The 13,188-nt window shown below is 36.4% G+C and overlaps 1 protein-coding gene across 1 annotated transcript in view; it reads right to left on the bottom strand.

The window, feature by feature from the left end:
* Positions 1–1,324: 1,324 nt before the first annotated feature.
* Positions 1,325–13,188, bottom strand: part of LOC107558306 (N-acetyl-beta-glucosaminyl-glycoprotein 4-beta-N-acetylgalactosaminyltransferase 1-like) — a 30,161-nt gene continuing 18,297 nt past the window's right edge. The window contains exons 4-14 of the mRNA XM_016241956.1: positions 12,379–12,522; positions 12,057–12,166; positions 11,391–11,491; positions 11,126–11,199; positions 8,845–10,135; positions 7,655–8,013; positions 5,274–5,427; positions 4,499–4,571; positions 3,614–3,767; positions 3,404–3,530; positions 1,325–2,124 (exon numbers count right to left, since the gene is read on the bottom strand). Of these exons, the coding sequence (XP_016097442.1) occupies positions 2,010–2,124; positions 3,404–3,530; positions 3,614–3,767; positions 4,499–4,571; positions 5,274–5,427; positions 7,655–8,013; positions 8,845–10,135; positions 11,126–11,199; positions 11,391–11,491; positions 12,057–12,166; positions 12,379–12,522 (2,702 nt within the window). The 3' untranslated portion in view covers positions 1,325–2,009. The remainder of the gene's footprint in view (positions 2,125–3,403; positions 3,531–3,613; positions 3,768–4,498; positions 4,572–5,273; positions 5,428–7,654; positions 8,014–8,844; positions 10,136–11,125; positions 11,200–11,390; positions 11,492–12,056; positions 12,167–12,378; positions 12,523–13,188) is intronic.

The raw sequence follows: 13,188 nt of genomic DNA, 5'->3' as shown, positions 1-13,188 counted from the left end.
ATATATACACACACACACACACACACACACACATTTAAATACAAGACAAAATGAGTCATGAGTCTTAGTTGTAGACATAATAGTAGGATAGTGTATTAATAGAGAATATGTAGCCTATATTATTATTACAGATATTCAATAAAAAATAAAAAGACAAAGAAAAAAAAAGAAAGATAAATAAAATAATTGACCAGAACAGTGCAGACGGGTGGGGCAGGTTTATGCACAATGTCGACATTACATAATCTGTCAAGACAAACTTCATGTCATCCTGTACTGGAGGAGTGAGACTGTGCTCTCAACAACTCCTTAAGAGGAGATTAATGGGAAAAAAACCCTAAAATAATGACTCACAACACTTATATACTTCTTGATAACGAGCCAATTGGCGTCCACAACAACTGATATCTAATCATTTCTATAGATCAGTAATCTTTTGCAATAATTCTCATTGCAACAATAGTTTACATTTCATATGACGTTAAAGAAGGAGATTCACAATAGTGTCAGAGATAGTCTGCACTGCTAAGAAGTGTTTATTAGCTCCCACAGTAAGATTATACACCAATACTGGACCCATAATCTCATACTCTGAATCATTATCTCGAAGGCCTATTTTTGGGTTCATGAATGATTCAGAGTTTGACTGTTCTCCTCGCCTCGTGTTCAGTCCTGTGTGATACAGTCGTTATGTAAAGTGTACTTAAGCTATGTTTATTAAAAGAAGAATGTGCAGTCAACAATATATGGGCAGTGGATTTGATAGGACTTTTAAAGTGTACTTTTCACCGACAGACCTTGAACATCTGGTTTGTATAATCAATTGCAGATGTGACGCTGTACTTGGGCTCTATCTAGTGGTTGAAATCTGTAACGCGAAATTATTCAAAAACTCACCTTTACATTTGGAGGCCGTAAAAATGCACTGAATATGTATCTACGACCTTATTGTTAAGGCGATGCTCTATCTATAAAATAAATAAATAAATAGCCTATATAAATAAATTGTAAAAAAAAAAAAAAAATTCTAGATCAAAAAGCATTATAAAACATACTCGAGATGCTTCAACTTTCAACTTTATTTTTCAGAAAAATGAAGCCAAAAATGTTAAAATAAAAAGCAAACATTCTAAAAAATTTCTACACAACAATTTCACAGAAATTACCTTGTAATGCAGATCCCTGTATTAGGCGTAATTATTAGTGTCCCGTCTTGTTTTAAATAGGCAGTCTGAAGATACATCGAACCAGGAGGAGGAGAAAGAAACATCTCAGTTTATCCCTGTTGAAAAAACTTACGTCTAGTCTAAAGCCCAGACTGAAACAGCAGTCTGAAAGGTTTGCATCTGTGAAACTAGCCAATAAAGACGAAAATCAATCGGAAACAAGGAAACGAAGCAGCTCAGACATACAGACAAATACAAAGACAAATCATTTTAATTTCATAGCTCAGCAGGCTGTTCTTGGTCCAGTCGTGTCCAGAAGTTCAGCAGGACTTTAGAAAGGAAAAGCCACACGAGGCGCCACATATCAGATCATTTCTACAGTTCAAGTGTAAGAAGGCGTCACATCTGAACAGGAAGTGACATTTACAGCTATATAAAAGCAGACGTCTAAGTACCAGCACACATCTAAACCTTTAGACAACCATTTCAGCATTAATATCTTAAGTGCAAACCATATTTATGTGACCCAAAGTGCCTGAGCTGCTAGTTTGGAGTAAAATTGAAACCATTTCCCTTTCCTTTAACTCTTCAATGATCACTCAAGTTTCGCTTACCAAAAGAACTCCTGACTTAACAGAGAGAGATACATACAAATACACGCTCAGTGAATAAGAGTCTCTGCGTCTCCTTCGAGTGTTGAGTTTGGACAGCAGCTTGGCAGCGTCACGGGTCCTCCTGTATGAGACGGACCTCACGAAAGGGTCCCAGAGACACAATCGATTGGTCCTTTAAGGTCCCGCTCTTGTGCCGAGTTAGTTTGAAGTCTCTCAGTGAGGTTCAGTTTTATCCTTTAGGAGCTTTACTGGACTGTGAGTTCCACATGCCTCTTTTAGAGTGATAGTAGTGAAAGAAGTTCCTCAGTCTTAAACGCTCAACCTCCAGACCGTTTTGTAGAACTCTGAAAAAGAGAGATAGAGAGATTAATTTAACTCAATAATGTAATACATTTCCTTTTCATAAATTGCTTCCCCCCCATTTTTTAATCATTTATAATTCAATTAATACTTAATTTCAATTGAGTATGATTAATAATAATAATAATACATTATTATTATTATTATTACTAACAAAAACAATCAACAGTCAAAATCTCTCTTAATTCAATAATATAATTTAACTAATATTATTTTTTACGAACATGAATTATTATTATTATTAATGATAATAACAGCAAAAATAATGTCAAAAACATTGTCAATTCAATATTAACATTTTATATAGATATTAACATTTTTATTTAACATTTATTTATTAATAATAATAAAAATCACTGTCAAAATCTCTTTTAATTCAATATCATAATTTTAATATGAATAAAAATCATATTTTTAATATATAGGAATAATATATAATAATGTCACTGTCAAAATCACTCTCAATTCAGTATAATTTAAATAATATTAATACAATTATTATTTATTTAACATTATTTTTATTATTATTATAATTATTAAAAACAACAACAATAATATTGTCACTGTCAAAATCTCTCAATTCAATATCATAATTGCTTTAGCAATAAATAAAATAATACATATTTAATATGATTGATGATAATGAAGATTATCATAATTCTAATAATAATATGAATACAATTATATTTATTTAACATATATTAATAATAATAATAATAATAATAATAATAATACTAACAATAACATCACAGTCAGTCTCTAAATCATATTAAATAATGCATAAATTATTTTAACATTATTATATAATTATTATAATAATTCCTAATAATAACAATAATAACATGATATTTAACATATCATTATTATGATAATTATCATTAATAATAATAATAAAAAACATCACTGTTAAAGTCTCTAAATTATCATAAATAATTGATATAATACTATTATCATAATAATTCTTAATAATAATAATAATAATAATGCTGATTATTATTATTATTATTAATAACAACAAAATAATATTTCAATATCATAATTTTAATAACAATATTAATAATAACATATTTAACATATTATTATGATAATTATTATTAATTATAATACTAACAAAAACATCACAGTCAAAGTCTCTAAATTATCATAAATAACTAAGGTATTATCATTATCATAATAATTCCTAATAATAATAATATCATAAATTGTATTGCAAAAATGAATGAATACTTTAAAATAAACTTGTTCACTGTAAAGTGCTTCTACCTGTCTAGTAGTTCCCAGTCTTCTCCTCCCCATCGTTCCTTAAACTCCTCTGTGTTCATCCCACCAATCTTGTCAAAATCTGATTTGTAGATCCCAAACAGGCCGAAGCCGTTCACCTCCCAGTAACCTGCAGACACAGAGCCGTGTGGGGTTCATAAAGGCCAGTGTGACCGCGGCTGTGTTTCAGCATGTGTGTCAGATGTGTCATACCATCAGGCTCCTGCGGTGAGCTGCCGCAGCCCAGTCTCATGACTATCGGAGCGAAGGCCAGTTTACCCTCCACACAGTGCTTCCTGATGTTCTCCAGGATGTTCAGAGGGAAATTAATGTGCAGGTCACACAGAAACACGATACTGTGACTTTCCTGCAAACACACATGAGCAAAACTCAGCCCACACTGCTGCAGTACAAAGTTAAATGACTGATTAAACCCATCCTGCTCGTCATCTTTGTTTTCGAAGTTACAGCTATGAATCACCAGCCACATTTATACACTCATTAACACGAGGAGGATTCCTAGAAACGCTTCAAACCTCATCTGACGTGTCTCTGCAAACAGCGATTCACTGATAATCACAGTCGCGTTGAGGTTACAGGTTTAATCGCTGTATGGGAAACTGTGACATAATGCTGCGTCATGTGTGAGTTAACAAAACAAACATTTACGTGTTTGTAAGGCTCATTATTTTCATTTTATGAAAGATGCATCTTTTACCAATTGATTGTAAATTCATGTAAAAAAAAAACTGAATCTTGGTAGTTAGGCAACTAAATATACATTTCTTTATACATTATTTCCTAAACATTTAGTCTTGATAATATTGATAATGTCTTTATATTAAAAATGTATTTCACACTTTACCCAAAGCATTTTACATCAGCACATACGATTTCTGGGAATCGAACCCATGACCTCTGCATTCCTAGAAGCAACAGTTGAGCAACAGGAACGATTTACAGTATGTGTCATTATGCACGTTACCATATAAATGAAACATTACTGAAGTCGTCTGAAAATATACAATGTGTCATTTTGGAATTATAATAAATCCGATTTGCAATCCAATAATCTTAAAGGTATGAGTGTATGATTACCTCTATGGTGTCCACACCGATCTGTAACCCGGCAGACCGCTCAAAGTTTCCTTCCCTCCTCAGATACTCATATCTGTGACCAAAAAAGTCCAGAAATATATATATATATATAAATACAATAGTAACATGCTTCTATGTTTATATGCTACATACATTAATGGCCATCTGAATATATATATATATATATATATATACTAAATGTATATTTATTATTTGCATATTTAAGAATGTATATTAAAATATATATTTAGTCTCTCAATAAAATAGTTTTAGAAAGAGTTTAGCATGTCAAAGAGCAAGACACATCAACTACCCACATATGCATGTTTCTATATAACAAATATTTAGAATGCTGCGTTCAAGTCCTCCTGGGAGTCGTAATTAGACGTCAGGTGCGTTCAAGTCAGTTTAGTCGGCACAAGATGGCGGTGTACCTTCTTTTAATAAATTACAAGAAAATACAACAGGGTCTGCATTTTTTCACTTGGATTTCAGCTGCGTAACAAGAACATGACCAATTTAAGTTTATAGGACAACTAAACTATCAATTCAAACAAAAATTTACCGTCAACTACAGACGTTGCATCTATCGATTCCGCCATGTTTCTCATTGACACGCCCCCAACTCGGAAACTTGGGGCTTAAAGAAAATGTTGAGTTTCCCACTCGTATAAAATTTACCGTCAACTACAGACGTTGCATCTATCGATTCCGCCATGTTCCTCTTCAGGAACTCGAGCTGCGTCGAGAACACTAGGGGAGTGTGTTAGTGTACCGTGGAACGGAGCTTTCTCTGAGAGCCTGTTCCACGTCCATGTCTTCACTCTGGAAGTCCACGATGATGATGTTGAAGTTGTTGTCCTTGGTCTCACGGTGCAGGAACTCCATGTCTGAAATGAACTGCTGAACCCAACGAGCCTGATTCTTAACTATAGGAAACAAATCAACAAATACATAATAATAACCATAATACATAATATTCATACATCAGCCATATCAAAGATCCAAACAAAGATTTGCTCTTTATGTGCATCACACAAAAAATTACTTCAGTATCAGTATTTATATGACATAGCTGTTATTGTTTTTAACACTTCAGACAAGGCAAAAAATATATGATTATGCTGTTCTCTAAATTTAATTTATTTTAAATATTTAACGTATACTCACAAGGAGTTGAGAGCTTAATTTTTTAGTTTATATACATACATTACATCTGTGGACTTTTTCCCCCAGTTGTCCCAGTTGGCCTATTAAGTCAAAATGTATTTTGTTTTTACTGAATTGTGTTAAAGCAATGAGAAACTTGTGTAAAATGAAGAGTTTGGTTCCAAAACGCTATAAATCCATTTTGATTCATTTGAGTAAAAATGTGTTTTCTTTACCAAGAAAGTGGCAAGATGAAAACCACTATTTTCTGTTTCAAACTTTCACATAGCATCTTTAGGTTATAATACCATTAAAAATTCAAATCCAGATTTTGATTTTCAAAGATTTATTATAAAATTGTATGATTTTTTCCCCAAAATGCAATAAATCTATGACACTTTTATTTTTCTTCAAAATGCAATAAATCCTTTGAATCAATATAAAAGTTATTTTTCATATTGAAACTTTTGAAGATACACAACATAGTAAGTTGAGCCACATATGACAGCCTCTGAACTTGGTCAATACTAATCTTATATGCAGGCACTGGACTAAAAATACATTCAATCAGTCATCGCTCCCAAAATGAATTCAACAGTTCTTCTTGTTAATGCTATAAATTAATTACAACAATAAAAGAAAATTTCATCATGAACAGGCTACATGAACAACATCACATTAAACCACAGAAATTCCAAAATGACATTTCCCTTACATTCAACTTCCAAAAGTGCATTCATCTTTGCCATTTTACTATTAATCACAGAACCGGCTTTACTGACGAGATGCGCATGACAATCACATGCGATTTACCGTGCAGCCCTAAGTTTGTTCGTTGATCACAAAGCTAGGAGACCGGGTGCATTCAAAGTGCCGCCATTACTGTCTAGAGTGCGTGTAATGGTGCGCTGTGATTGGTTGAGTGGATATATCACATTCTGCAGAGAAGAGAGACTGGCGTTTGTTGAGGTTTGGAAAGAAAGGGAGAAAACATGACAGAATAACGGATGTCACATTTTGCGTAAAATTAAAAATGGACTTTTCAATACCGACCAGCTACAATACTGATTTTGGCGGAAACTCGATTTTTTTTTTAAATGGCGTTTTGGAACCAAACTCTTCAAATATTGTTTATGTGATGCTTTTTATCAGCTGTTTGGACTCTCATTGACGGCACCCATTCACTGCAGAGGATCCACTGGTGAGCAAGTGATGTAATGATACATTTCTACAAATCTGATGAAGAAACAAACTCATCTACATCTTGGATGGCCTGAGTGTGCATACATTTTCAGCAAAATTTTCATTTTGGGGTGAACTGTTCCTTTAATACAGTTCTATTAAACCAACCATCTTCGAGTGAGTGTTATGTAAACCAGCTGCCTGTAGTCTGAGTTTCTGCTAAACAAATCCAAACTGTAGATGTATTGTTCTACTAAGGCTAGTTAAGACAGATTCTACGTACAAGAATGGAATTTCAGATCAGGCAATCAAAAGTACATATCTGCCAATCAAAAGTAACCCACCATGCAAAAACTTTCGAATTCATTGCAACATAAAAATACATTGAAAAATGAAAAACAAGCATGAAAAACAAACCAGGTCCCCACCTTGATTTGAATTTCAAAATATAGTGGCCCCACGAGGTATTTAGACACTTAAGAATTTATGAACGTCAGTGCATTACATAAAAAAAAAACTCAAACAAGGTGGCATTTAAAGAAATCATATCAAGCAAAAAAATTAAAAACAAATTGAGATATATTTAGTTAGCAGAGTTTATATCCAAACCTAATCAAGCACACCTGAACAAGCTAAGTAAATTCTTCAGGATTACTAGAAAGTTACAAGCAGGTGAGTTTGAACAAGTTTGGAGCTAAACTCTGCAGGAATATGGACCTTGAGGGTCAGAGTTGAGAATCCCCGAGTTGTGGTCATAAAAGATTAAGACTCACTCATCTGGGTACATAGTTTCACAAAAATAAATAGATATTTAGCTATTATTACCTGGTACCACAAAATGCACCATGACGTCCTTTTTCCACTGCAGCATAACTGGATGGCACAGCAGGGGTTTGGCATACACTGTGCTCCACTGTGGGGTGCCGTGGGCCCCATGGGTAGGTGTGCGGGAGGGTGTAGCAGGTGGGCTGGCGAAAGGGGAAGAGTGGGATGATGCTGTGACCCCTTCCATATTCTCCAGACTGTCTTCCACTCGGCCACGGTGCAACAGCAAGTAGATGTACTCAGATAGACGGACCACTTTACGGCCTCTCTCCATTAGCTCCAGCTCTATTAGGTAGCGGTTACCGCGTGCAGAGTCACGCCGCTTTTCTACGTTTATGATGCGGAGGAGAGTGTAAATCCTGAGAAAGGAAGATCATTTTTTTTGGAAAAAAAAAGATTAAATGGTGGAGTGAGTGGTTTATGCGATTACTTGAAATATGCACCACTGGTGCAATTTTAAATGTGTATGAATGGTAAGGTGCCCATTTTCAAGAGCATTACAGTATTGCTAAATAGCTGTACAGTTAAGAGAGGAAAAATAAACTGAAAACAAATATTTTACAAATGTTTTGCAAATGAAATTATTTGAAATTTTTTTCAGCAATTATTTTCAGCAGAACAACAACAAAAAAGAATACATTCATTGTGTACAAACCGGACACCGATATATTTCCGATATACTGCAAGTGAAATGTGTATGAGAGTAATTACAATAATTTTCTGTATTGACAAATAGATATTCAGCAAAGAAAAATAACTTTAACAATAAATGAAAAAAAAAGAATTTAAATACACACTGTAACTACTAATATTTTAGTAATATTTTCCAATTAAATGTGTAAAATATATAAAATGTAAGCTGTCCATTTTCCAGTAATTATTGTAATCCTCTTTATCACTAACTAGACAGACAAGGAAGAGAAACTGTAAAGGAATGTAACAATGAATAAAGAAATGTCAAAACACATAAACTGTGAGAAAACTGATATTTACCGATATATTGTGAATTAAATGTGTATGAATTAAATGTGTAAGTTTCTGTATCGCCAAATGGCTGTAGAGTCACACAGCAGAAAACATTTAAAAAAAAAAAAATCATCAAAGATATACATATAAAAATATAATGTGTGAATACTTATATTATACCGATATATCAGAAACTAAAATATTGGTTTCTGTTTCAGCCTCACCCTCCATTGCGTTCATTGAGTTTCTCCATGTACTGCGCAAGTACGTCCACCACTTCGCTCTCAGATAGCTGCAGGTTTCCAGACACGTTGCACCGAAGATCATTCCAGTCAGAGCGCAATGTCTCAAAGTCCATGCTATTGACGGAAAACGTCCTCTGCCAATTAATGGCCTCCTCTGCCCACCCGGGGCGAGGCTCCACATCCTCATAGCTATACTCTGATAGGCCTCCATTCTCCTCTGGTTCTGGGTCAGTGTCCGGCTGCTGCTGTTGGGACTCGGTTATCTTAGAGGTGTGCAAGTAGGAAGTGACACGGAGAGGCTCGGTCGGAAGCACGTTCTCAGAGGAGTTAGTGGATGGAGGGGTGGGAGCAGGAGGTGGTCGAGCGGTTGTGATGGGCCTCAAGGGATGCTGGTGTTTTTCCCAGACCCCTCGTATCCTCCTCTCAAAGCGGCTTGGGATTGCTCTGTTTGGGGGCATGGGATTTTCAGCTGGCTTGCTGAAGTTTGGGCTCGCTGGAAAGACCTTGTTCTCTTGCAGAGGAGACCGCACAATTAACTGGGATGCACGCAGAGCTCCTTTACTGAGCTTTGGTTTGGCACTGAGGTTTACCAGCTTTGTGGTTTTGCTGTTCTGGTACAGGAAAACACCAGGAAAGACCTCTCTGTGTTGGCGTGAAACGGGACTTTGCTTTTCCTTAGCAGGGCGAGGTCTTGTGACGTAGATTTTGTTGTTCTCCTTCTTGCGTTCCTTGTTGGTGTGGCTGTTTCCAGGATTGTGGCTGTTGTCATGAGCATGTTTGTTACCTGGGGAAGGAACGGTGTGGGCAGGACTGCTGAGGGTTTGCTTGGCTTGACTGTTAAGGGCCACCAATGAGGATTTTGGTGGGAATAGCAAAGTTGATCTGCTTATTTTAGGTGCACGATCTTCTGACCAACCGTTTCTGAAGTCCCGGCGGTCTCTTTGAACCCAAGTGAGAGAACGACCTCGCACCACACTCTCACTTTTTGGTAACCCTACCTTAGCCTGATGGTCCAGAGTGTCTTGGTCCATCTCTTGAGGTTGAGACCCAACCACCTGCCTTGCTCTTGTGAAAAAGCGCCTTTGCTCTCTCCTAGAAGTTGGGTTGTCCGGTTCTACCTCTTTTATCTCCAGCATTGTGGGATCAGATTTTTCAGAGGGGCTTGATGTATGATTTGATTGGCTAGGTTGGGCAGTTTTCTTTGCTGACTGGGTGCCAACAACTTGTGCTTCATCCTTTGGATCCACCCCCTCTTCTTCTTCAAGAAAATCTAAAGAAAAACACCAAAAACAGACACTTTGAGTGTTCCTCCACCAGTTGAGGTTAACCTCACAAAGAGACATTATATAAGACCTTGAAAAGTACTTCCCGGCAATATGCAACTTTTAGGCCTATTCATACCAAGACTTTAAAACTGTAGTATGAAACTTCTACAAGTGGCACCTACTGGAATTGCAATATGTTTGAGAGACCCTGCAATAGGCATTGTGAAATTGGACAGTTATACCATACCTGCAAACTTGTCGCCTTTTCGCAAAACAAAACTTTCAGACACTGAAATAGGCCATTCACATGATTTTTAGAAATCAGAGGAGTTTATATGGGTATACGAATGTATATCTAAGAACTGACAGTCTTCGGAAAAGTTTTGATGGCATTTTCTTTTCATCTTAAAACTCTGTGTTATGTCTAATAAAGTAGTGTTTATAAGTGCAATGCTGCTTTGTATACTTTGTAACTATGGTAAAAGCTGTATTTCTGCTTTCCACAAGTGCCACCTACTGGCAGAGAGTGAATTTGCATTTTCATTCAGCCGGTCTTCCGTTCTTGTTCAGACTTGTTGTTTTTGTCAAAACTTGCACTATTTGAACTGTAAAGTTGTTTCAATTATTTTATACAGTAATTTTACAGTTCAGGATGTTACCAAAAACATCGGAGTTGCTACCTAAACAACATGTAGTTCTATTTTGATATCAGAATTTTCTGAAAAGATTTCAAATGATGATTCCAGTAAATGTATTTATTTTCAGTTTGTCTTGATATGAAAACACCTTTCGGCAGCAATTTTCATTTCGTTGCCTTAACCATTTGAAAATAAGCACAACTCCAGCAATTCATTTCTTTTCTGGCTCCAACCCAAGGCCATTATCTTCTGATGAATATATCTGCCACGTTCTAATAAAGCAGCTTGTGATGGAACGATGCACTAATGAAGTGTTATTCTTCTTCTGGATCACTGATCACACAGCTGAAAACTCACCATCAGGATTAGGGAAGAAAAATGGCCTGTCATCTTCCTCCTCATCCATCTTCATGTATTTATAGAAGCCAAACCTGTTAGAGAGAGAGATGGAGAGAGAAAGATCAAGTTCATGAAAGAGACATATAGAGTTTTAGAGAAATGTATTTATTCATCTCTGTTTCAGTGGTCATAAGCGATTCAGAGTAACCATTTAAATTCAAAATTAGATAGATAGATAGATAGATAGATATTTAATGTCATTACAATCTATACACAAGCTTACTTCTCCAAATAGATGGGTGACTCTCTATAGAAACACTTGTTTTCTCTTTCCATGTGGGTGAGGCGGGTGAAGTCATTGGGATATACAAAAGAAAGATAGACCTGCAGACAAAACACCAGACATGACAACCCCGATAATTAACTTGAAATGTCACTAGCTCACTACAGATCAGTAGAATAGGTCTGTGAATACTAGATAAAAGTGTATTGTGTAGCATATACTGTACTGTATGCTGCCTACAATTCTTTTGAAAAATAACACGTGAAAGTATGCAACAATATACATTTCAATATTTCTTACTTTTTTAATTAGGCAAGTGGTAGAGTTTTCTTCTCAGGAAACAAAAACTGTAATTTTGGAATTTTAATTAACTTTGTGTATAATGTCTTTACCTTTGGTATTCAAATTACATTAAAAATCTATACTGTTCCAGGTTCACTTACTGCAAATGGAAGGTTTTTGTTTTTGCGCTTTTGATTGGCTTTTATGGTATGCCTGCAATTACTTTTGTCAGCCAAAAGGGGGCAGTAATTGCACAGGAGGTTTCGGTTCATTACAGCAGCAAGTCAATACGGCAACAGGTGCAAGTGCATTGTTACTCAAAAGGCATTTTCTGTAGTACTATTTGTCAAAATGTGTGCATAAATATGTGTTTGTTAAACTCACAAACTGTAGGCCTTGATAGCGAGCGATAGGGAAGTCTTTGACCACATATGTTGGCGAGTAGAGACAGGCGGGCAACACATTTTCAAGATGAGTGGGGTCAATCATGGGAACTATAGAGAGTATTGTGAGAAAGACCAGATTTACCAAAGGCACATTATCAAATTTTCCTTTCATACAATATTTGTCATTCAGGAACACAAATAGGCTACAAAACACAAAAAGAAGAAAAACTATTTCAGTGGACTCAATAGCAACAGAGAGACAGAGGAATCAAATAAAAGGGGACTGGAAAGCGGACCTGAACAGACAGGTAGAGGCTTACTGTTGAAGAAGGTGTCACGGGGGTCTGGTTGCAGCATATCAGCGCCGTGTTGGCTGCGGGTGTGGGTCTCTGCTGGGACGGGGCCATGGCTGGCCAGTGTCTGAGGAATGTGATCCACATGGTTCATCTTCAAACTGCTCTCATCTTTCACAAAGAAAGAAAAGAGAATGATTAATGGAGATGAGAAGCCACTGCTTATGAATGGGCCTTACACAGTAAGATTTTTAAAGGCAACATGAAGCAGAATTTACAACAATTAATTTGAAGTAAACCAATGGGACCAAGTTATATCTAGAAATCAGAATATAATAAAGAATCAGAGGTGGGCTTTTTGACTTGGGCTAGTATACAGTTACCTAGAACACCTTGGCAACTGTTTAGCAACTCCCAGCAAACCCTATCAACTTCCAAACAATGCTTTAGCAACCACCCAAAACACCTTATAAACCCCCCATAACGCCCCAGCAACACCATAAAACACCCGGAACACACTGGTAAGTGCCTCGTAACACCTTTATGCCTCGCTATGCACCAGGAACACCTTAGCAACCATCTAACAGTACCCCAACTTCTTAGCCACCCCCAGAAATCCACACCAAGTGGCTAACAATGCCCTAGAAACCACCCAGAACACCCACCCAACAGCAATTGCATTACAACAACCTAAAAACCACTGATAAAATCCTTGCAACTGACCCTATGATCAGCAAACCCCCCCCCCCCCCACCCCCCCCCCCCCCCACACACACACTCTCTCTCTCTCCCACACACACACACACACACACACACACTCTCTCTCACACACACACA

The sequence above is a fragment of the Sinocyclocheilus grahami genome, unplaced genomic scaffold, assembly GCF_001515645.1.
Source record: "Sinocyclocheilus grahami isolate Dianchi unplaced genomic scaffold, SAMN03320097.WGS_v1.1 scaffold640.1, whole genome shotgun sequence".
Taxonomy (NCBI): Eukaryota; Metazoa; Chordata; class Actinopteri; order Cypriniformes; family Cyprinidae; genus Sinocyclocheilus; species Sinocyclocheilus grahami.
Note: the sequence above shows the minus strand (reverse complement) of the source record. Positions and strands in the feature narration are given on the sequence as shown.